Here is a 22704-nt window from a genome sequence, read left to right as displayed (position 1 = left end):
ATCGCCCAGGAGGGCATTCAGAGCCTCAGCAGGAATCCCCGGTGCAAAGCAGGCCTTTCTGTAACCACTCCAATGATTAGGGTGCAGGCTATTTCTCAAAGCCCAGAGTGCATGAGAATTGGCCTCCTCTCTCTCTCTCTCTCTTGTCCAGCAGCAGTAATGGCAGAGCCCAGTGGTTAAGAACATATCAGACAGACAGCAACCATGGTTACTATTTTTCTGACCTGGGACCAGTGACAATCTCCCAATAATATCCACCTCTCAGGGTTGCTCTGAGGCTAAAATGCCAGATGTGACCAAAGCACTTAGCACCTGGAGTTTAGTAAGTGCTGAAAATCAATGTGCTCTACCATCAGAGGGACAGTAAGTGCTCACTATCACCTGACACTTGGCCATTGTGCATGTTATATGTGTGTGTGTGTGTGTGTGTGTGTGTGTGTGTGTGTGTGTTTCTCCTTTTTAAATAGTGTGTGAACCTACCATAAAAGAACCAAGAAGATTATAGCAAGGCCAGCCAGGACCAAAAGGACAGCGGGAAACACAGCAGCCAATATCATGAGAATAAACACCACCATAAAAAACTGCTGCATAAAGTTCTCGGCGTGAAACGGCAGCCTCACATCCAGCTCATCCATATCTTTGGAAAAACGATTCATTAGCCTGCCAGTGGGAGTCGTGTCAAAGAAGCTCATTGGGCTCTTTAAGATCTGTGGATAAAAGTGGAGATTCAAACTGGGTCGGGGAGAGTGTTTGGCAAACCCTGGCCACTCTGCTGGGGCTGGAATTGCGAACTCAGGGCCTGACCTTTTTCTGAGGGTACACCCAAAGAACCAGGTGATCTTGAGAAGGTGAGGGTGGGTGCTACCCATTCCTGTGGGCATCAGGTATGGGTGTGGGCCCTGCAGGTCAGGCTTCTGCAAATCTGGGAGGCAGCCTGGGATGAGAGAGAGGCTGATACCTTTGGAGGAAGGAGGGACATCTCCCTCCCTAGGGCAATAAAAAGCCAAGTTCCATTTTGCCTCTCTTCCCTCAAAGTGTGGCCCACACCTGTCCCTGGCAAGGACCCTCACAACCAAAGGCTGCCACCCGTTATGGCAATGGAGTGTGAAGGGGATAAAAAGTCCATCTTGGGGCCCTTACTGTATCCAGGACTGGCAGGAGCAGGAGACGCCCTCTTGGCCTGCACATCCCTACTCCCTACCTCCACCTCTGGCCTCACCTTGGGGCCCGTGATGTACCCCTACAGTTCCCTGGAATTGACCTTCACAACTGTAATGAGATACGTGGGAGACTCTTAACTGACTTCGAGCTCCCTGAGGGCTGTTCTGCCCCAGGCCCCAGCACAGTGCCCTGCACAGAGGAGGGACCCAATAAACCCTGTGAATAGCGGATGTGCCTGTGGCCCCTGGTAACTGCACCTTGTCGAACACTTGGTCGTGCAGTGAGGAGGACGCCATCAGTGTGGTCTTGGTGAAGGTCAAGCCTTTGATAATGCCAAACACCAGCACGAACACCATGCTGGCTGCATATACCCACTGGTACATGTGCTGCCCGGTGTCTGCTAGGACCTTGCCAATCTCACACATGCTCTTGTTGCTCTGGGACCCACAGGTCATCTTTGAAGCAAAACAAGAGAAGCACCATGAATTGGTAAACTATCAAGGGAGATTTTTCCAGAGAGAAGAAACTAAAAAGAGCCCACAGTGGTGAGGGATCGGGGCAAACACAAGGGTCTCCCAGCACGGCTGCACGCTCCATGGCCTACTGGGAAGGCATCCATTAAGAATGAGTCTGGTGGGTAAAATCAAATCAGCTCCCTCTGGGGTCTAGGAGCTTTGCATGGGGGCACCTGACTTATGGGCATCACCCAGTTGGGAGGAAACAAGGCAATGAGCTGGGCAGGCACAGGGCAACCATCCCAGAAGCTACCTGTACCTCAGGGGACCAAAAGTGATGCTGAGCCAGGAAGATCCAGAAACAAGGAATCTGGATGCCATGAGGCTAGATGTGTAGCCATTAGGCAGCCCAGATAAGACAGGGGATCAGGGACCAGTCTCCAACTTGCTGAGCTGCTCAGGGTTTCTGGGAGACTCCGGGGAACTTCTCAGTCCAACAGACCAGCTTCACAGTCTCTCCCCTCTCCTTTTCCCAAAGGCCGACTCTGAGGCTGCTGGGACACGACCCTGACTGGGGAGGAGGAGCCTAGAGAACACACGGGGTTCTTGGAAGACTTGGAGAAACCGTGGCTCCCTGCTACCCAGTGAGAAGACCATTTCCCCAGCCTTTCCAGGGGGAGGCTGTCTTTCCTTCCTTCTCCTGAGAAACTGGCAGTTTCATTTTTCTTTGGGCTCTGTGCTAAAAGTCAAGAGGGCCTTTGGGGAACAAACAAACATCTTTCTTCTAAATGCCATTCTGCTGATTACAGTAATGGAGGAAATGTAAACCAGAGGTGGCTGATGGATGAACATCTATAAAGGCAAAAGCAGCCCCAGGGAGTTAACTGATAGAAGGCCCAACTTGGAGGAGGGGTTTCCCTGTGCCTTAGGCTGAGCCCACAGTGGTGAGGGATCGGGGCAAACACAAGGGTCTCCCACCACGGCTGCATGCTCCATGGCCTACTGGGAAGGCATCTAGCCTAGGAGGTGGCTTCTCCTTGACCCTATGCCTGAGGCTCTCCAAGGAAAGGGCTCTTCCTTGGGAAGAATACATATGTTCTGGGAGAATACATATGTTCCAGACATGACTCTCTGTTCCTGCACAGAGCAGGTGAGCAGTTGCCCTTTTCTCTTGGGAATGGTCTCAGGAAGCTACACCCAAGCAGCCTCTCTCCTACCAAAACTTCCCCCATGCCTGCTCACTTTGGTTGTCATAGCAACAGAAGTGTGCCAAAATGTAATCTCAAAGGATGGGCAGGCACCCCCACAGCATTCCCTGGGGGCTCAGAAGAGCTTTGAAACCACTGGCCATCAGCTGGAAGAGCTTCCAGCAAGCTCGAAGGAGAGAAAACTTCTCAGTACTTCCCTGGAGGGACCCTGGCCAAGGTAGGAGCCTTGGGAGGCAGAAAAGGGATCTTGGTGGCCCTGTAGCATTTTCAGACTGAGTCTGACTCTTCCATGTCCTGAGAGCAACACTGGAGAGCACAGCCATGAAGAACCTTCCGGCACCAGAAGTCTCTATGATAAGATGCCAGTTTCTCTTCAGAGGCTTCACTAGCCCCTCCCTTACCCTCCTCAGAGAAAATTTAGGACAGAAGCTGCAGAACCTCCCCATCCTGCATGTACTTGACCCCACTTGCTGTATCTGACTAACACTATCTTTTTTAGTCCACCCTTTACAGTCTGAAAGGGGCACATAAAAATCCAGACGTCCTACTTGTCTTGAAAAAGTGAAGGGGGAGCGTGAATCATGTGGTGTAAGCAACTGATCTCAACTTCACAAAAAGGGGCAAAAGAACAAAAATGAGCTCACTGTGTACCACTGGACACATTCAGGTTTTTCTACCAGAAACCCATTCCCTCCAAGACACACACTCAGCATTGCCCAATGAAACTCACCTGTGACTCCTTGTCTAACCAGAGACCCAGCCACCAGTTGCTGAAGGCGGAGCTGCCAATCATCAGAAAGAAGAGGAACATGGCAAAGAGAGAGAGAAGGTACCCTGCAAGAGGAGGGGAGAGTGAGGGGCGGCAGCTGGCTTATCATCCTCAGAGCCCAACCCTGGGAATTTGGGAAGTTCAAAGCCTGCAGGAAAATGACTCCCACCTCTGGGAACCACATTCTAGACTGATTCAAGATGTCTAGGTGTTAGGCCCCTGAACCCCAATGAGGTTGGAAAATGGGTCGGAATTGTCAAGGTATTAGAAAAACCTCCAACATGCACTCTAATAGAAGCAACTCAGTATTCTTTACAAGGAAACCAATAAAAACCCAGTCTTGGGGAGAAACTAGAAATCAAACTACAGATATGTTCCGCACACGGAGGTGAGAATTGGGTGCAGATGACAGGTAATAAGCCGATTGTGTCTGTACTCAGTGAGAGCCAAGGTGTGGAAGAACCACCACTAGTTCACGGCTGCTGCCCACTCAGCTCCAATAAAACCGAGTCTGGCAGCTTTAATGGAGATAAAAAATGATCCCATTTAAAAGGCAGCATTATCAGACTTTAGTTTTTAGGGGGGAAAAAAATAAAAAGCATTGATAAACAGCCCTAGCATAAAGACAGTAATTGTTAAAGGAATCATAAAATGTGAAACCAACAGTTTAAGAACAGATTTTTTAAATGCAAATTAAATCAAGAAACCCTTTGTTTTATACCGAACCTCCAGAAGCCTTAATGTATGTGTGATATGTTTTCCAGGTCACAGTTCCTTCCTGGGAGGATTCAGTCTGGACAAGCTGGTGCACAGGAACTACGGAGAAAAACACAAGCCATGGCCCTGGGTCCTGACCCAGCCCCCTGGATATGCCATACCTCTGCTAAGGGAACCTATGACCCATCCTTCCATTTGCCCTATGCTTTCAAATTTCTACCATACTTTAGCTCATTCTATTTTATTTGATCTTCATCACAGCCCTGGAAGCAGGTGGTATTAGGTCTTTTGAGAAACACTTATTAAGCACCTACTGTGTGCTCATTCCTGGAGATACAAGTTGTGTGGGTGTTTCTCCCACAAGACCCCCAACTAGTAGACAGGAATGCACGTACAGGTGACCCTCGGTACCCAAGTGACTCTGCATCTGCAGGTTCAACCAACTTCAGATTGAAAATATTTGGGGAAAATTTTTCAACTATCCTAAACCTATACAAACTTTTCATCCTGCCATCACTCCCTTAATAATATAGTATAGTGACCGTTCGCCTAGCATTAATATTGTGCTAGGTATTAAGTAAAATAGAAGCGATTTAAGGTATGAGGGAATGTGTGTGTTGGTTATATGCAATTACTATTCCATTTCATAAGGGTCTTGATCAACCACAGGTTTTGGCATCTGGTGGGTACTCCTGAAACCAATCCCCGGAAGGATGCTGAGGGGTAACTGCGGTTTATTTGGGAGCTAAAGGGAAGAAATGAAAGGGAAGGGAAGGCTCTACACCTAGAGCTTAATCCCATTGTAGAGAAACCTCAGAGCCAGTGGGGAAATCCTTCTTAGAGCTTTTCCACATGAGAGGGTTCTGAGATTTCCTATGCCATCTCCTCTGGGCCACTCGGGGAGGGCTCCTCCTTGGGGAGGTTAGTTCTGCAGCTTGTCTCCTGGCCACCAGAGACAGTCCCCAGGCAAAGGGATGCAGAGGTGGCAGTTGGGAGTCAAGCTGTGTGCACTGGAGTGACAAGCCCCCCTCCAGCCTCTTCTAAAGGGTGCCCTCCTGGGCCAGCTGCTGCATGGACCCCTGACTCCCTGCACCTGGCCGTCCCAAGTACTCTCCACTCTCCAAGGAGAAAGAGGCAAGTTCTCCTGGAAACAGCATTTTACAAATACCGAGATGCTGGCCAAGGCAGCTCCCAGCAGCCAGTACTGAATGTACATTTCCTCTTTCTTCTCCATACAGAAGATGAAAGTGTCAACTCCTGAACAGAATTATAAACCACACTTGGCTTTTACAAACAGAGATAAATAGGGCTGGATGAGGGGGGACCCTACACATGGACTCTTTCGCACCTCAAAGGTGACTCCATGAATAGAGCCACCATTATTCTCTGCCTGGGAACCTGTGTGCTTCTTTGAAAACGGTCAGGATGACTTTCACACGTTGTGTCTCCCTCTTGGACTGGAAGATGAGGGAGATGGGTGTGGACAGAGCCTAAGGAATGGCACCCTGGAGCACAAAAGGAACCAGTGGAATCCCCTGCAGCCTGCCGGCCCAGCCAGGCGTGTGGCTGGTGCCCTGCTTGCCTTTGCTGGACTTTAGAAGCTGCTCTGATCCTTTAGGTCTGCCTGGGCCTCTTCCCTACCTTTCAGAGTACTGAGCCACCTGATGTGTATCCTGGAGGATTAGGTCTCTCTGGGGCCACATTTCACAACCTCACTTCCCTCTCCAGTAAAGGGTGGGTGGGAGGAAATGAGGACCTGGGATTACTCTCTCCCCAGGACCCCCAATCCTGGGCAGCCTGGAGTTTTTTCCCCAAAACACGAGAAAGATGTCTGAGCACTTCACTTCATCCCAAGAAGCTTCAGAGCAGTAAAAATAAATTATCCTTCCAAACATGCGTGCCTGTGTCACAAGCTCTATTAATGGTGCCCAAATCCATGGATTTGGAGACTTTTTATTCCTTCACATTTCAACATCTCTGAATCTGGATGTGCCTTCCACTCAATAGTGTATGATGTCATTTAACTGGAAGAGAGTTTTTTCTCAGTGGTATATAAAATAATGGTGGGCTTAAAAAATTGATGGCATTTTAAATTTGATGAAATGTCCTTTAAAAAAAAAAAAAAAGCTACACCTTAATGAAGTTTAGGACTCTAACTTGGAAATCCACCGTGCTGTGGGTGCTTTGAGGAGTTGGGACCCCCTCCCCTGTCTGTACTCAGTGCAAAGCAGGGCACAGAGTTAATACTCAAGGGACATGGAAAGGATGACGGGATGGAAGAATACGGTCTAAGGAGAACTGGCTTGACCAGACTGGCCTTTGCCCAGTTCATCTCTCTCCTTGGCTTCAACCTCAAACCCTCCACCCTTCTCCTCTTCTTACCACAGTATTCTTAGCAAATTCCTGCACGTCCTTGGGGAACCAATTTGAAGGCCACCCTCTCCATGAAACCCTCCCAGATTTGTTTGTTACTCCCACCAGGACTCCCTGTTTCCCATAGCTATCCATTTGCCTGTGATCCCCACCAGACCATGAGGTCCCAAGAACTCAGACATTTGTTCTTTCTCTCCTGTCTGAGCCTAGTACCTCACACAGAATATTTAGTCCCTATTTGTTAAAAGAACAAATAACCATATCCCATCTCAATCCCTTCACGTCTTCACAATCCTCTCTCAGTGTTCCCCATCAAAGATGGGAAAGAGTTCTTGCTGGTTTTTGCCTCTAATTAATCCCCGTGCATTATTTTGATCTCTCCAACGAATAATGATAATGACTATCAAGGGTCACTCTGTGTCAGGCACTGTGTTGATCACTCCATGAGTAGGCTGTCATTTAATTTTTGCAAGAACCTATAAGGATACTCTTCATTAAAAGCTTGAAAGACCTGGGCACAGTGTCGCATACCTGTATTCCCAGAGACTCAGGAGGTTGAGGCAGGAGGATCGCAAGTTTGAGGCCAGCCTCAGCAACCTCTCTGGTCTCTGTCCATTAAATACCAGTAGCGTTTCTTTCCCCAATTTGGCAAGTAGAAATATCTCCCCATTTTATGGATTAGGAAGCTAAGATTTCAATACTCTCAGGATCTGGCTCAAGGTCACAGAAGTAGTTAAGTGGTAAAGCCAGGATTTAGCCGTTGAAGCCCCAGGTTTATTTCCCAGTATGCCACACAGTTCTAGCTACCTCAGATGACATTTGCAAAGCCTATATGTTCCTATTCCAAGTAGAATGCCCAACATACACTTGAGTATTTAAACAAGGGAATAAATGCTAAGTAAATACCTTTGGTGTCTACAAATTCTGAATTGGTTTCAGATTCCTTTCCTTCATCTTTCTCATCTCCTGGAGTCAAAACTAGGGTGAGAAAGAAAGAGAGGTCTGTGTCGGCTCCTGGGTCAGGGGTGGGAAGAGGCGGGATTCGAACTCTGACTGTACCAGTGTCTTCATCTGTCTCCTCAGGGCTCTCCTGAAGGGCTTCCACCATGGCTTCATTGTAAATGTGCTCAGGGTCCTGGAGACAAAATGAAATTCCTTCTGAGAGCCAAATGGCAGAATTTCCACCGGGTCAGACATCACCAGGGAAGGCTCCCACCCGCCACCACCCAGATGCACAGTTACCTTGAATTGCAACCCCCGGAGATTGTGGATCAGTTTTGCGTACTGCCCTCTCTCCTCCATTAGCTTCTTGTGGGTTCCCTTTTCACAAATCTCTCCGTCTTCTAACAAGATGACCTCATCGCAAGACTCCAAGAACTGCCGAGAGAGTAATCTCCAGTGAATTCTTGCTTTGAAAAGAGAGAGGAGAACCCACACCAAACTCCTACCTGGAAGTGTCCCAGTCTTATAACCCAGGGGTTCTCAATCTTGACATCAATGACAGTAGGGGCCAAATAATTCTTTGTCTTCTGAGGGCAATCCTGTGCATTGTATGATATTTAGCAACCTCTCTGGTCTCTATCCATTAAATACCAGTAGCATTTCTTTCCCCAGTTTGGCAAGTAGAAATGTCTCCCAACATTGCCAATGTCCCTTGAGAGTCCCCAGTTAAGAACCACTGATCTCGTACTCACAGATCTTATGAGTACAAAAGCCAGCCTTTGTCCAAAACAGTGAAGTACATTAAATTTCCCTTTGCTCCTGCTTCCTAAATGAGCTGCCCTGCTAAGAAATCTGATTGCAGATATTTGGAAAATGAAATTGACAGTCACTGTAGTCATGATTTGGTTGGGAGGGGAAATATCATCTCAGCAATAGCCTTCCTCTGCTTTAACACTATAAGACCCCCCTCACCATTCCCACTGAGCACAGGAGAAGCAGACTGGGGCAGTAGCCAAGCCACACTCTAAGCCTAGGTTTACATCAGCTTTAACTCTATGACAAAAGCACAGCTACATTTAATGTGGGCATCCCCTGATTTGCTCAAAGCACTTCTGTTTTTCTCATTTGAATTCTCTATCATTTCCATATCACTCCTGTGTTCAAAGAGTTCTGCTAAGAGGGGTTTCCCTTCATTTTTGAATAAGATAGAGCTCTCTCCACAGGATCAACCCCAGAAGGGCAGAAAGCCCCCTCCTAGAGATGGGCAAGATGCTGTGAAGTTTAAAATGGTCTGACTGAAAGCAGCCTTAACAACAAGGCCCAAGGTCAAATCAACCTGGGATACTCTTCATTAAAAGCTTGAAAGACCTGGGCATGATGCTGCACACCTGTAATCCCAGAGACTCAGGAGGCTGAGGCAGGAGGATCACAAGTCTGAGGCCAGCCTCAGCAACTTGGTGAGACCTTGCCTCAAAATTAACAACAACAACAAAAAAAATTAAATTAAAAAGTCTGAAAGAAGTAGCTCTATTTATTCACTGTACACCTGACAGGGGTGGGGAAGAGGATGGTGCCTAAAAAGTTAAATGATAGCAATTCTCATGGCTTGGGTGATTCTGGTCTTTACTCCTTCCTGGGACTAACTGTCCTACCACCTGTCACTTCCTCAGAGAGCCCATGCAGGAACAGCCTGGCTTTTAATGTCCAGTTGAGGCACTTTCTGACAGAGCCTCATCTCAGAAGACCACCTCTCACCTTCGCACTGCATCTTCTGCCTTCTCAAAGCCTGGCCTTGTCTCTCATCTCTCAACCTCCCACACCCCAGTACTGTAAGAAGGCAGGCAGCCTTCTTACCTGCTGATTTTCCAAATGGGGACTCGCAGTGCCACTGGGCCTGTTACAGCCCCACGGCCTTTTCTGCCCATGCCAGGGCCCACACCCCAGCCCTCCGAAACCTCCTGGTAAAGCCCCCAGGGGCCAGCAAGTCCCCAGTTCACTTCAGCCAGACCAGACAGATTGCAGTGGCTTTATTCTGCAGAATCACGAACCTGACCCTGGGTTAGGTATCAGCGGCTGCCACTGGCCTCATTTCATTTGTTTCCTCAAGTAAATAGGAGAGCAATCACCCAGCCCAGCCACTCAGAGGCATCCAGAGTAAAAGCAGCAGAGACAGAAATGTTCTGGAAAAGCCCCAGGGCTCCAGTTCTGGAGCTGAGTCCCCTCCTCCCTGGCAGCGGGTGGGATGATCAGACAAGGATTCTGCTGCCACCTGGTGGCCGCTTGCATTTTCCAACACTCAAACAGTGAGCTAAAATGACCTTGGGGGAAAGGTAAACGGAGTCTGGGGAGGCTGAAGGGGAGGGGGCCAGTGCTTCCCACTGTCACCCTGCTGGTCCCTGAGTTTCAAAGACCTTGGCTGAGGTTATGACGTCGCCTCCAAGAGCACTCCAGGAAGGAGAGCTCTGACTCCCATTTGTCAGGGGACAAGAGTTCCCCTCCCGGTTCCCAGGACCCTCAGGACAACCCTCCCCACTGCTGGTTTTCTCCAGGGACCTGTCAGTCACAAGCCAGAACTATGGTTACCATGTTCAGCAACACGGTTGGCCCAGAGCCCCCATTCCCAGCCACCGCATGGGGTTCCAGGAGAAATCCAACCTTCTCCACCCTGACCTGCACAGGCAGAGGAGCTGGGAACTCTCATTCACACCAGCCCAGCTCAGCACTTCCAGGAGGTGGTCCAGCCCCCTCCAAGGAAACCCAGACCGCCTGTGCATGCCGAATTTGAACACTTTAGCCCTGAGCTAAGATCAGCTCAGGGGCAAGGCCAGAGTGATGGGAAAACTGGGTTTTCTAGGTCTTTGAAAAACTCCTCAGGTTCGCCCTCTTGGCCACTGTCAAAGGATCCTAAGATGCTGGCTGCAGTGTCCTGTAGCCATGGTAACCTCATTTGCTACCACCCTCTCTCTCCCTGCCCCAGCCTGACTTACCCTTGCAAGGCAATGAGACCTGTTTCCTACCCTCAATCCAGGCCCTTGTTGAACATGGTTCCCGAAGGGGAGAGAAGACAGGACTTCTGCTCCCCTGTCCCAGTGAGCCTCCCACTGCAGGTCAGTCCCATGGATCTGTCCTCCTACAGGAGACCCCCACACACAACACACGCATACACACATGCTTTTGTGCACCCAAACGTGTTGCACATCTCTGGGGGAGGAGAGAGGGAGAAGGCATGAGAAAAGGGAAACCGGGATTTTCTTAAGATGGAGAAGAGTCCTAGATTCCCCTCAGGCATTTAGAAACCCCTTGAGTGAGTCTGAGGTCCCTACCCTGCCAAATTCTCCAACTTACTCAGTAAGACCCCAGTCACTTTCTTCAGCAAGAATCATGTCCTGCAGGCTGGGGAGATAGCTCAGTTGGTAGAGTGTTTGCCTTGCAAGCACAAGGCCCTGGGTTCAATCCCCAATACCGCCAAAAAAAAAAAAGTTTCATGTCCCTAAGCCTGACAGAGACACATCTTCCCAAAAGTGAGGGGTCAGATTCTGAGCAGGAAGAAACTTCCCCAAAGCCTTAACCTTCACCCCAAAGTCCTAGCCTCATACCCTTTTCCCCTGAGGTGTGGTGACTGGAGCACCTGGCCTGTCATCTGGGGGCCCATCATGCCCAGCCAAGGTGCCCAGCCAAGGTGCCCCTGGTCTCAGGCCTACCCAGTGCTTGTTGGAGGAAGGGTGGGGTATGAACTGTTTCCTCCTGGCTCCCCATCTCCTCTCCACCAATGGCCAAGAACTCAGCAGGGGAACCTCATGTCCACCCCACGGGTAAGTCAGTTGTTTATGGAGAATTCACAGAATCCACTCTGATGGAAGAAAGATCTTGGCTCCCCTGAACCCAAAGTTAGGACCTATGGAGGACGTACACAGAGAGCAGCAGGCTGAGCTACTCGGAAGCCTGGAGGGATCATCAGTGTTTCCTGTTCCCGCCATGCCCTGTCCAGGCAAGCACAGCCTCGGGCAAGAGAGACAGGTTGTACAGAACAGGAGACCAGGAGCATTGGGTGCCCCACACCCCAAGACCTCATGGACCCTGTGTGTCCCAGTCACCTGCAGCTGGTGGGTCACCAGGACGACAGTCTTCCCCCTGAGCGTCTTCTTAATACATTCCTCAAAGACATGCTTCCCCACGTGGGCGTCCACCGCTGACAGGGGGTCATCCAGCAGGTAGAGCTGACGGTCTGAGTAGACAGCGCGGGCCAGGCTGATCCTCTGCCTCTGACCCCCAGAGAGGTTGAGACCCCGCTCCCCAATCTGTGGACAGGGACAATGGCACCACCCATCATCAGGTCCCAGTTCTCAAAGGACAGGTGCTTCCTGAAGCTTCTCAGGATTCAGAGGAAAGATATACAGACCGACATCCTCTCGCCCAAGCTCCCGACCCTCCACTCGGTGTTTAACTGGTGAGTGGAGAAGTTCCCTTCCCTTGCTCCCCCAGGAGACTCAGTGAACAGCTTGTTCCAATGCTGAGGGATGGGCGCCTGCCTCACCACATCCCCATCCCAAAGCACAGCGGCAGGGAACAGATGTATCTTGACCAATAACACCAAGAGAGTAGTTTAAGCACGTAACTCTGGGAGAACAGACCGGTGAACAGGAGGGAGTCCTGTCCCTTTCTTATGCAGCAATCTACGCCCCCGTAGGCAAGTCTATAATCCACAAAGAGAGGAAGCATGCTCCCTGGTCATTATCACACTCTGGGCAGAGAATAGAGGCTCGGTAAATATTTACTGAAAGAATGAACAGCCTAGGTTGCTAACTTCAGGGGATTCCATCCATCTGAACCCCAAGCAAATCCCCCCATCATGCTCAGCCGTTTGGGTGTTGAGCTGGGCACTGGGAACTGGACACACACTGCACAGGATAAGTGCCCAATCTTTCAGAAGCTCACGTTGTTAGAGCACAGAGTTATATACACAATCATGGTACCAAGCAGAATCCAAAAAGTGCCAGCTGAGAAGCATATTCAGAGCCCTTCGAGGGAAGTTGCTTTGGGCTGTGGGACTGGGGAAAAGGAGGTGGATTTGGGGTTAGAACTCAATGCAGGGTAACAAGAGCAGGAGGAAAGACTGGGAGGCTAGGAGAGAGTGGGCACTCTGGCAGGTAGGGGTAAAGAGAAGCACAACCTGGAAGGGTAGGCCAGGGCTGCTGCGTGCCAGGCCAGGAAGGCTGTGCTGGCCCATTCCTGACTAGGAGACTAAGGGCACTCCCAGGGAAAGACTGTGCTCTGAGCTGATCTCTTGGCGAGAACTTCAGCTTTGAGCTCCACCTGGGCTCCTGGGCAAAGTGGTGAAGACTGTGCAAAGGGAAAGCCAGGGAGAGAAGAGGATGGCATGGTGACTTCCCAGGTCACTTGCATTGACAGATAGCGCAAGACAAGCACCCCAGAGGCAATGTCTGGAGGTGACTCCTACCCTTCTGGACTGGGCAGAGCCAGTGAGGCAAGAAGGAGCCCTGGAGATTCTGGACCCCTGCTTTGGAGGACAGAGCTAGTCCTTGAGGTAAGGAAGCAATTTTCACCAGAGGCCTTTCCCAAGATGGCCAGGCAGATTGGGAGTGGCCTCTGGAAGTGACCACAATGAACCAAACACGAGTGGGCTTGGTGTCATGTCCCCTGTGATGTCCATGAAGTACAGACCCAGGTAGAGAATTCCGAGTTGTCAGAACCTGAACTTTGCCCATGTTTTCTGACAGCCTTTCTGCCTCACGGGTATCTGGGTGCAGCTCTGGGCTGGACTGGGGAAATGGGTTGCTGGGCAGCTGTGCTGGGCTTGAGCTCCCAACTCGGCTCACCTCAGTCAGGTCTCCATAAGGGAGGCTGCGGAGGTCCTTCTGGAGGCCACAGACACGAACTGTGTGCTGATACCTGTGGGCACAGACGTCAAGTCAGCACAGTGAGAAAGACCCCACAGCACTGCTGCCTTGGGCTGCTTCTGAAGGCACCAGTGGCCATCACTGATCAACTCCCCAGCCAGTTGCCTTGTCTTTGATGTCCCAGGGGCAACATGGCCTTGGCTCCTGGGACACCTCCCCTGACCTGAAACAAAATTGATTGAGGGATGGGTCCTCCCTTTGCAGGGTTCCCGCCATACAGGGAAGATGACACCAGAGTACATGCATCCCCCGGAAGGAGTGCCAACTGCTAACACTACTCATGGGAATCAGAGAATGGGGTCAACCTTGTGGGCGGAGTCACTGGGGATGGATTCTGGGAAGGCAACAGAGCTGAAGCAAGACAGGAGGTGTGGCTGAGCCTAATGGCATGGGGTTGGGTGATTACAAATGGCAACCATAACATCTGCTGAGCCCCTTTTGCTCCAGAAAACTACCGCATCCACCCATCACTCCTACCAGGTTGGAGAGAATAGGGTTCTCCTGGGACAACCAAAGACACTAAGGTGCAGAGAACGTCACCTAAAAGGGAGAGAGAGGCCAAGTGGGAGTAGGGCCCTGGCTCTTGGGCCTCTCAACCTCTCTGTTTTGCTCCCTCAGCATCAGTCACTGTCAAGCCTTGGAGTTCAGTCTTTGGGGAGTCTGACTCATGGGGTCCTAAGTTTCTGGGGCGAGCAACTCATGTGCAAAGGGTAGCAAAGTTAAGAGGTTCAGCACCACCACTGTTCCACTGGCCATGGCAACATTCGGCCCAGGGAGAAGCCCATCCCTTGTGAGTTCTGGCACTGAGTGATCTAGAAAGTCAGGACTTGGTGGGATGCCCAGGCTGGCGTCATGAAAGGAGTCTGCACTCTCCTCCCTCAGTATTCTCTGCACCCAACCCACATGGCCCCTCTGTAAACAGAATTTCAGTGCCCCTCAGCCATGCACAGCCACCTCGGGAACTAGCTTCTGCTCTGAATGGCTCGTGTGCCAGGTGGCAGTCAGGTGAGGACCCCATCCAAGCACTTGTTGGATGGACCCTACAATTGGACCCTAGATTTGTGTCCCTCTGGACAGGTTGCCTACCTCCAGCAGGGTTGTTTAATGATTAACTAAGAGATTGACAGACATCCTTATCACATCATCATCATCATCAGGATCCTGCTTCCACAATGTACAACAGGCAAGCCTCACGTCTCGGATTTCACAAGACACACCTTCCCAATAAAGAGGCAGTGGCAAGGGAGAAAGTGGGCAGGCCTCGAGAAACTGCCCTTCAGGTGGCACACAGGCCCCCGGCAGCACTTGAGAGCCAGAACAGAACCTGGGCACAGTCCTGAGCATCACACTCAAATGCCAACTTCAGGACTGGAGTATGCCGCGGTGATGGCTGGAGGCTTTGAAATAAGACGGATGTGGGTTTGAATCCCACAGGGCGACCTTGGACAAGTGACTGTACCTCCCTGTCCCTCATGCTCCACTCACTCAGTAAAGCTGGGCCAATAACTCCTTGGGTTACTGTGAGAATAGAGAGGAAACACTGCAAAGCCATTGCCACTGTGTCTCGCGCAGGGCAAATCCTCCATGGAGAGAGCAATGCCTTCACCAATCTTCAACTACAAGCCCAGGCTGCTCAGCACATCCCCACCCCCTCACCACACCCCATCCTAAATTCCCTCCCACTGTCCTGCATCCTGTGGCCTGAGAGTCACAATTTCTAACCTAGGAGCCAGAGCTCTGTTGAAGGTTCCATGAATGGAGGCTACTTGATTCATCCTTCAACGTTCATCTAGTGCCACCCTCTCTTGCCTGACCTCCACCCACCCCCTGCTCCCTCTGGACAACCTGGCACAGTCTCCTGCCACTCAGCATGATCCTCCCTGATGCACTGCCATTTCTGTGCATCTCTTATAGCTCCTCCCAGGCTTGAGCAAAAATTAATCTGAGCCATCTCCGGGTCCCCCGTGGTGTCCTGCATGTTGTAGGCGTTTGATAACTATCTACTCTTTGAACTTCCTTGTTGATAAATAAAGGAACCTTCCATCCAGGTTGCTTCTGTGGAAAGAGAAGCATTCCAGGTGAGGGTAGGAGGAGGCACAGATAAAGGGGCCAAGGCCAGGAGACCTGAGCAGAATGATCTGGTCTCTGCCAAGGACTCCATGCTGATCAGACCTTCCTGCCATGCCCAAGCCTCCTGGTAACAGGATGCCAGGGGAGGAGAAGGTGAGGTAATGGGCCTCTTGCTGAGAAAGCACATGCTGGCCAATGCCAGCCAGCAGGGACAGAGTGTGTGGGTTCAAACAACAGAATGAGAAAGTCCACAGCTTAGCCAGATTCCTAAGACCAGCCCTCATTATTTCAGCACAGCAGTACTTGAGTGACCCAGCTGTCAGGCAGTTCCAGCTGCAGCAAATGATGCTGGAGTTCACGACCTAAGTCTGAAACTCAAGTCTACCATTAAATAGCTTTGAGCTTGGGCCAGTCAATTCTAAGCTTGTGGCCTCAGTTTCTTCATCTGGAAAATGGGGATGTAATGCCAGGATCCCCTCTAAATAGATGGTTAGGGGACTCAAATGAGAGAATACATGTGACAACACACTGCACTCAGCAAAGAACACAGCCTACAGTGTATCAAATAATTATAACTGGAACTTTGCTTTTATTTCATTAGATCATTTTGAGGACACTAACAACAATATATCCTGATAACACTGATGTCAATTAATAATGTCAGAGCTGATTAACTGCGTGCCTATTGCTCATGATTTCAAGTGAAGTTTTGGTTACTCAATCTAAAGCAAAATTGCCAGATTCATTTTTCTCCAGACAGATAACATATGCCCCTGTTTCAGAGAACCACAGAACATATGGTACTATGCCCTGGGAACAAGGTGTCAATTGCATCCTCTCCTCAGTGTGCAATCACAGGTCTGCAGAAGGTGCCTCTCCCAAACTCTTGGGTTGGGAAGGAAAAAACAGTGCCTGTGTGGATCCAATGAATGTTTCATCAGAACTCGTTAAAGAAACCCACTTAGCGATCATTACCAATGGCATCAGCATCTGCAATAGAGCATACCCAATACTATAGAGCTTCACGCTTTAAAAGTTAATGTTACCTTTGGTGATCGTACTTTTCTCCAAATAATATGTTTTCTCTCACATTTCCATGGAAGATCCAGGCTTGCTGTGAAACATAGGCCAAGGTTCCGTTGACAGCCACAATTCCTTTCTGTAACTGCATCTGCAGTGACAATACCAGAAAAGCCTCAGAAGCCAAAGCCTTGAGGCCTTTTTCAAAAGCCGATTGTACCTGGCCACCCACTTATTCTATGAGCATTGATTATGGAGGTCGTTTTGTCCATGCACTGCAAAACCCAGCTCTGCAGAGGGAAGGTCTCAAAGTCAAACACCTGTGAGGGTCCTGGAGGGAACATTAGGGAGGAGGCAATGTCAAGTCCTACTGTGAACTAGAGCGCACAGGCTGCAAGGCCATTGTCACACACATGGCATTCCCGTGCCAACCCAGACGCCTTCTGAGCCGACTGATCAGAAGAGGCTCCCCTTCTTCCAGGTGCACTGACAGGCTCTGATCCTCCTTAGCCAAGTCCCCAGGGAGCAGGACACAGCCTGCACCACTGTGGGTAGTGGCCCTAGAATGCCTCACCTCAAGGAGGCAGCTACAATTCAGTTGTACAGTTGGCACCATGCAAGGATGTGGGCCGGGTGTTATCAGAGCTTCGGATTTTTCAGGAGGAATGGAAAATCCAGTTTCATGTAGGACATTGGGACTTTTCAAACATCAAGCAATCTGATCAAAAAACATGCATGAGCTCTGGTTTGTGATATGGGTACACAAGACCATTTAGGATGACCCTAAATGAAGGGCTTCTGTTAGATCATGGTAGACATTAGTGGTGGTACAATGCTCAAAGACACGGAAAGAGGACATGTGAGGCAGGCCCTGGTGATCAGGCTGATGCTTGTGGGACAACAGCCGTGTTCTGAGGGCCAGGAAGGAGGATAGTAAAACTGTCAAAGGATATGGTACCATTTCCTCTCAAGAATGATCCAAGGAACAAAGATGCAGAGGAGAGAGGGTGATGTTAACAATACCAGTAACAATGATAGAAGGTAAAATGTGAAGGCGATGGAATCTTATTTAGCTACAAAGAAGAAAAAAATTATGTCATATGCAGGAAAACGGATGGAAGTTGAGAACATTAAGCAAAATAAGTCAAATTCAGAAAGTCGAGAGTTGTATGTTTTTTCTCATGTGTGAAAGCTAGAGAGGAAAAAGGAAAAGAAAGCTGAAGGCAGGGGAATCTCATGAAAATGGAAGAGAGATGAGTAAAGGCAAGGGAGCAGGGGGAGGGAGGAGAAGAGGAAATGGGGAAATACCGGGGAATGATATTGGTCAAATTATATTGTTAAGGTGTGTGCATGTGTGAAAGTGTAACAACAAAGCCCACCACTACGTACAGCTATAATGTGCCAATAAAAAATATGGAAAAGGTGTGTAGGTATATTCCAGGTACTTGTGAACTGTGTATAAAGATTTTTATTACCACGACTGGCTTTGGGAATTATCCTACAACCAACTATTACATAAATGTTCTCATTTCATCCTCACTAAGCTCCATTTTATAGATGAAGAAAACAAGGCTCAGAATGGTTAATTCACCTAACCAAGGTTAAACAGCAAGCATGCGGCTGAGACAGGTGTGAATCCAGGCAGACTGGAGCCCATGGGCTTCCTGCCGCCCCCATGCTTGGTGAGGGCCCCGATCTCACCACTGTCTTGTGGGAGATATACTATTTTCTCTGAGAAGTTCCAAAGGAGCAGAGCAGAGGATAGAAATCAAGAAAGCAAATTTTATTTCAGTATATATCAAAACACTCCAAAGAAGGAACTGCATATGAAATAATGAGTTTCACATCATTGGCGATATCTGAGCACAGGGTGGATCATCTCTTATACTGTCAGGAGGATCTGAGCTTTTATGGGGAGAATTGGGCTGGATCACCTCCAACATCCCTGCTGACTCCAGGGTCATCACAGAGGCAAACATGCTGAATCCCAGGGCACAGGTGACCTTAGGGCTCACCCAACTCAGCCCTGCCTCCACCTCCAGGCAGAAAAGGGGACCTCACTCTTTCTACAGAGTATTCAACAGAGGCCAAAAGAAGTTACTCATGTCGGAGCTTATAAAACACACACAACCCTTCCCATCCTGCTTCACTGAGCCAGGCCCCTTGGTCTCCTCAGACACCCCAACCTCTTCCTGCAAAAAACTTCTCCCAAACTTATCTTTAGGAGCAGCAGAGTGAGGAGAAGGAGGACTTAACATTTTTCCCCAGAAAGCTTCTCATTCATTTAGGACGCAGCTTAGGAGCCATGAGAACACAGAGGCCTGTGACTGCGGTTAGTGGCTTCATCATTTCCCCTGGAGTCACACAGCTAGCGGTAGGAGAGAAGGGACAGGACCTGGCTTCTTCCCTCCTCCTGTACAAGGCTTGTAGAGAAGTCGGGAGCACACTGCTGCTTCAGCTATGCCTTCCTTCAGCCCCCCTTCATCAAGGCAAGCCTGGTTGAGCATGTGCTCTTGGCAGACACTGGGGCAGGGACCTGGGGTATGGAGATTAATGAGGGGAAAGTACATCGAAAGTCACCATGAGTGCCAGACTCCGTTGTTTTCCATGAAGCTGCCTTGCTGGATTTTCTAAATCAGAGCCGCTCAGGTCCTGGGGAAAACCATGAACCTAATGATCCATCTCTTCCTTTGACCAAGATGGGGCTCTAGGTGAGGGAGCCGTCCCCATTTAACACACATCCTCAGGGGGCAAACCCAAGAGTGCTTGCAAAGCTTAGCCTTTGTCTAGCCGAGGGGCATGGAGCTGCCGAGCACATCGACCTCCCAGAAAGCATCATTAACTATGTGCCCAGTGCCCAGTGTAGCCAAGCCCATGAGCTGAGTTCATGATTCCACCACCAAAAAGCCCCCAAACTCCGCAGGAAGCGAACCATCCCATCGTCATTCTAATACCCCGGCTTCACAGCACTCACCACTCGGCTTACCTGTCCTAGGACAGCTGCAATGAGGGAGCTCTTTCCACTTCCAACATTCCCGCAGATCCCTAGGACTTTCCCCTGCCAGGAAAATAGAGATAAGCCACCGTCACTCCTCTAAGTCCTTGGAGGGTCTCGGACCAAAGGCATCCCTCCCAGTCTATGCTGGCTAGGCTAGGGCAGGAGAAGGTGTGACTACTGGCTCTGTGAGGTGACAGCTACAGCCTCACATCCCAAACTCAGTACACACAGCCTGGGAGGATGCAGGAATGTAAGTCTTAATTAAGTGTTCTCCCTGTGCAGCACAGCAGGGCACCCAGAGGGCTTCTAGAAATCATGTACAGGCACTGATGTAAAACAGCCTTGTGCTGGTCTGGGAGACACAGGCCCTGGACATGAGCACTGTCCTCTGCCCAGATCCCAGGAAAGCAAATCTAATGGAAGCTAAATGTCTACACAGCCCAGGGGTTTGAGAGTAGCCTTTGAAGTATGGAGAGCTGGGTGCTTTTCAAGTCATTTTTGATGAATTCCTCCACCATAACAACTCAATTTAAAAATACTGAACAGTTGTACTATTTCAACATGTTGGACTCCTGGATTACTCTACAGCTGCAGATTTATTAATTCAACCATCAAATTGTTATTTAGCACTATGTGCCTGGCGTTGTTCTGAGCACCAGCAGTGACCCAGCAAGGAGCACAACAGACCAATTTGCTGTCTGTCCCCACGGAGCTTATGTCTTAGTTGGGGAAGACGGACAGGAAGCCATAGAAATGAAAAGTACACCCATACCCACCACAGAGGAAAAGGCAGCAGGGAAGAGACAGGGAGTGTGGTAGAGGCAGGTGTGCTGGGAGAGCCTTCCTGGAAAGGCAGACATCTTGAGTTCTCCCAGAATCAGACACCTAAGGATTTGAGTGAAAGCAACTACTTTGGGAGGTGCAGGAAAGCGACAGGAGGGAAGAGGGGAAGTGATATAGAAAAGGGAAGGTGGCCATAAAACCTATATTAAGTCAGCTCCTGCAGGAAGCAAATGAAGCTCCATGCTTCAGGGAAACTCTGGAAACCCTGGAAACTGAGTATGGTTTCATATGAACACCCCACAATCATTGTCTGTGGACTCCTCCCTGGATTGTTAAGGTCTTAGAGCTTGGTGGGTAGGGTGGAGAGACCTCAGTGACAGATGTAGATCTGGCTATTAGAGGACAGCCAGAGCACACCCAAAGGCCCAAGACATATGGGCCACGGATAGCATCTGGTACTACTGATGTTTGAGTAAGCTCTGAAGTAAGTGAGGGAGAAGGCCACACAGACCACTGCAGGGAACTACTTACTATAGGCAGAGTATTCAGATAGAGACTCTGAGGTGGGAGCATGCCTATTGCTGCATTCAAGCAGAGACACAATATTTCCCGTGGAACGTTCTAGAACGTTTGCATTTAAACCTGTTCCCTGCAGTCCCTAGAGCAAAGATGCCCAACATGGGGCCACATATGAGCTACACCAGAAGGCCCATCACCTGCCTGCCACATCCAACCCCTGAGATGTTGTCATCATAATTGCTTTGACAAGGCTTTACTGAATACCAGCCACCACATGCTAAGAATGGGAGATAAAACAGTGATCAGGACAGATATGGTCCCTGTCCTTGTAGAGCTCACAGTTTCATTAAAGCTGCAGGTGTATGAAACAAATCCTTTTAAATTCCACTAAAAGTACTTCAAGGAACTGGGCATCATGGAAACTTTGGGACAACGAGATCACTGGTACGGATCCAGCCTCACTGCATATTTGGCTTTCCCTCCAGTCCTGTCCATTTTGGAAGACCAGATAAGAACCCTCTAGATCGATCCTTGTCTTCAAGGAAAATCCCTGAGCCCTGCATCTTCCAAGCTTCTCATTATTCATTCATTCATTCGGCAAACATGTTGGGAACATCTGAGTCGGGCACTGGGCTCAGTGCTAAGGACATAACTCTGAATAACACCCTGACTTCATCCTGGAGGATAGTGTCTAATGGAATTGTGGAGCTAAATTTGGGAAAGCACGGATGGCCTGAATTTAGAGCATTTAAGGGCAGCATGTAAGTTTAACATGATTGTTGTTAAAGGCAACAGCAGTTGCTGACATCAGGTGACAATCTGGGCTTAGTATTTTTTACATGAGTCTCCCCATTCTTACAACCACCTTATGAAATGGGTACTATTATAAAATCTATGGATCAGATAAAGAGACAGATTTCAGGAGCTTAGGCAATATACTCAAAGTCAAGTGGTTGGTACTGGAACCCAGGTCCATCAAGCTTCAGGAGCATATTCTGAACCTACCTGACAAATGTATGGCCCCAACTATATCTTCCACTTATTTCACAAAATATTGACCCTGCTCTTGATGCACAAATCGAGACACGACCAATGTACTGAAAAGAGCATTTGGAGTAAAGAACTAGGAGAGTTAAATGGCAGTTTCTATATAAGATGAGAGCAGTTTGCTGGGGCCTTTCTGAAGCAACTAGGAAAGCAGGGTTGGAGCAGTCAAGGCCTGCACCACAGAGGCCACAAGAGAGTGAGAAGAAGGCAGAGTGGCTGCATTCAATAGCACTTAACCGAGACCAGAGCTCAACTGCACTCAGCCCACAAATATCAAATATCATTTCCAATGAATATGTGGCAGACAATCTTGTTAGCTACAAGAGGTATCATTTTCACACTGCCTATTGAGCTTAACGGTGCATAATAAATAAGAACCTCTCCTTCTATAGTGTTTGCATAGGGAAGGAGAGAGTTAAAAAGGTGGGAGATTAAAAAACTAGGCAAAAGATTAATGCTGAGCCCTCTGTGACAGAATCAACACTGCCACCTTGGGAGCACTAATGCCAGGTCCCCAGCGCAAGAAGATGCCTGCAGGAGATGCGAGAGCAAGCCAAGCACTCCCTAAATTCATAGCTTCACCCAAAAACTCTATTCTCAATCCTGAGGAAAGGTAGGGCCCACAGTCTCTGATGGCTTGGCTGACTTTGTTCTGGCCACCCATTTCTGGGTTGCTTGTGGATCTCATTTTGCTTTTTACAAGAGCAGTATTTCATGGCAGTTC

The 22704-nt window shown here is 49.3% G+C and overlaps 1 protein-coding gene across 6 annotated transcripts in view; it reads right to left on the bottom strand.

Annotated features, from left to right (window-relative positions):
* Nucleotides 1-22704, bottom strand: part of LOC124967082 (ATP-binding cassette sub-family C member 12) — a 57898-nt gene that overhangs the window by 18966 nt on the left and 16228 nt on the right. For 2 of the 6 annotated variants that reach the window (XM_047529077.1, XM_047529078.1), the window contains 11 exons: nt 19620-19691; nt 16660-16784; nt 13463-13535; nt 11720-11923; nt 7926-8060; nt 7743-7818; nt 7590-7661; nt 4320-4409; nt 3555-3658; nt 1419-1616; nt 481-707 (listed from right to left, as the gene is read on the bottom strand). In XM_047529077.1, coding sequence (XP_047385033.1) covers nt 481-707; nt 1419-1616; nt 3555-3658; nt 4320-4409; nt 7590-7661; nt 7743-7818; nt 7926-8060; nt 11720-11923; nt 13463-13535; nt 16660-16784; nt 19620-19691 — 1376 coding nt within the window. Of the gene's footprint in view, nt 1-480; nt 708-1418; nt 1617-3554; nt 3659-4319; nt 4410-7589; nt 7819-7925; nt 8061-11719; nt 11924-13462; nt 13536-16659; nt 16785-19619; nt 19692-22704 lie in introns of those variants that run through there. The other 4 variants (XM_047529081.1, XM_047529080.1, XM_047529076.1 and 1 more) reach the window with 3 other exon arrangements.

The sequence above is a fragment of the Sciurus carolinensis genome, chromosome 16, assembly GCF_902686445.1.
Source record: "Sciurus carolinensis chromosome 16, mSciCar1.2, whole genome shotgun sequence".
Lineage (NCBI taxonomy): Eukaryota > Metazoa > Chordata > Mammalia > Rodentia > Sciuridae > Sciurus > Sciurus carolinensis.
This window is presented reverse-complemented; position numbering and strand designations above follow the sequence as displayed.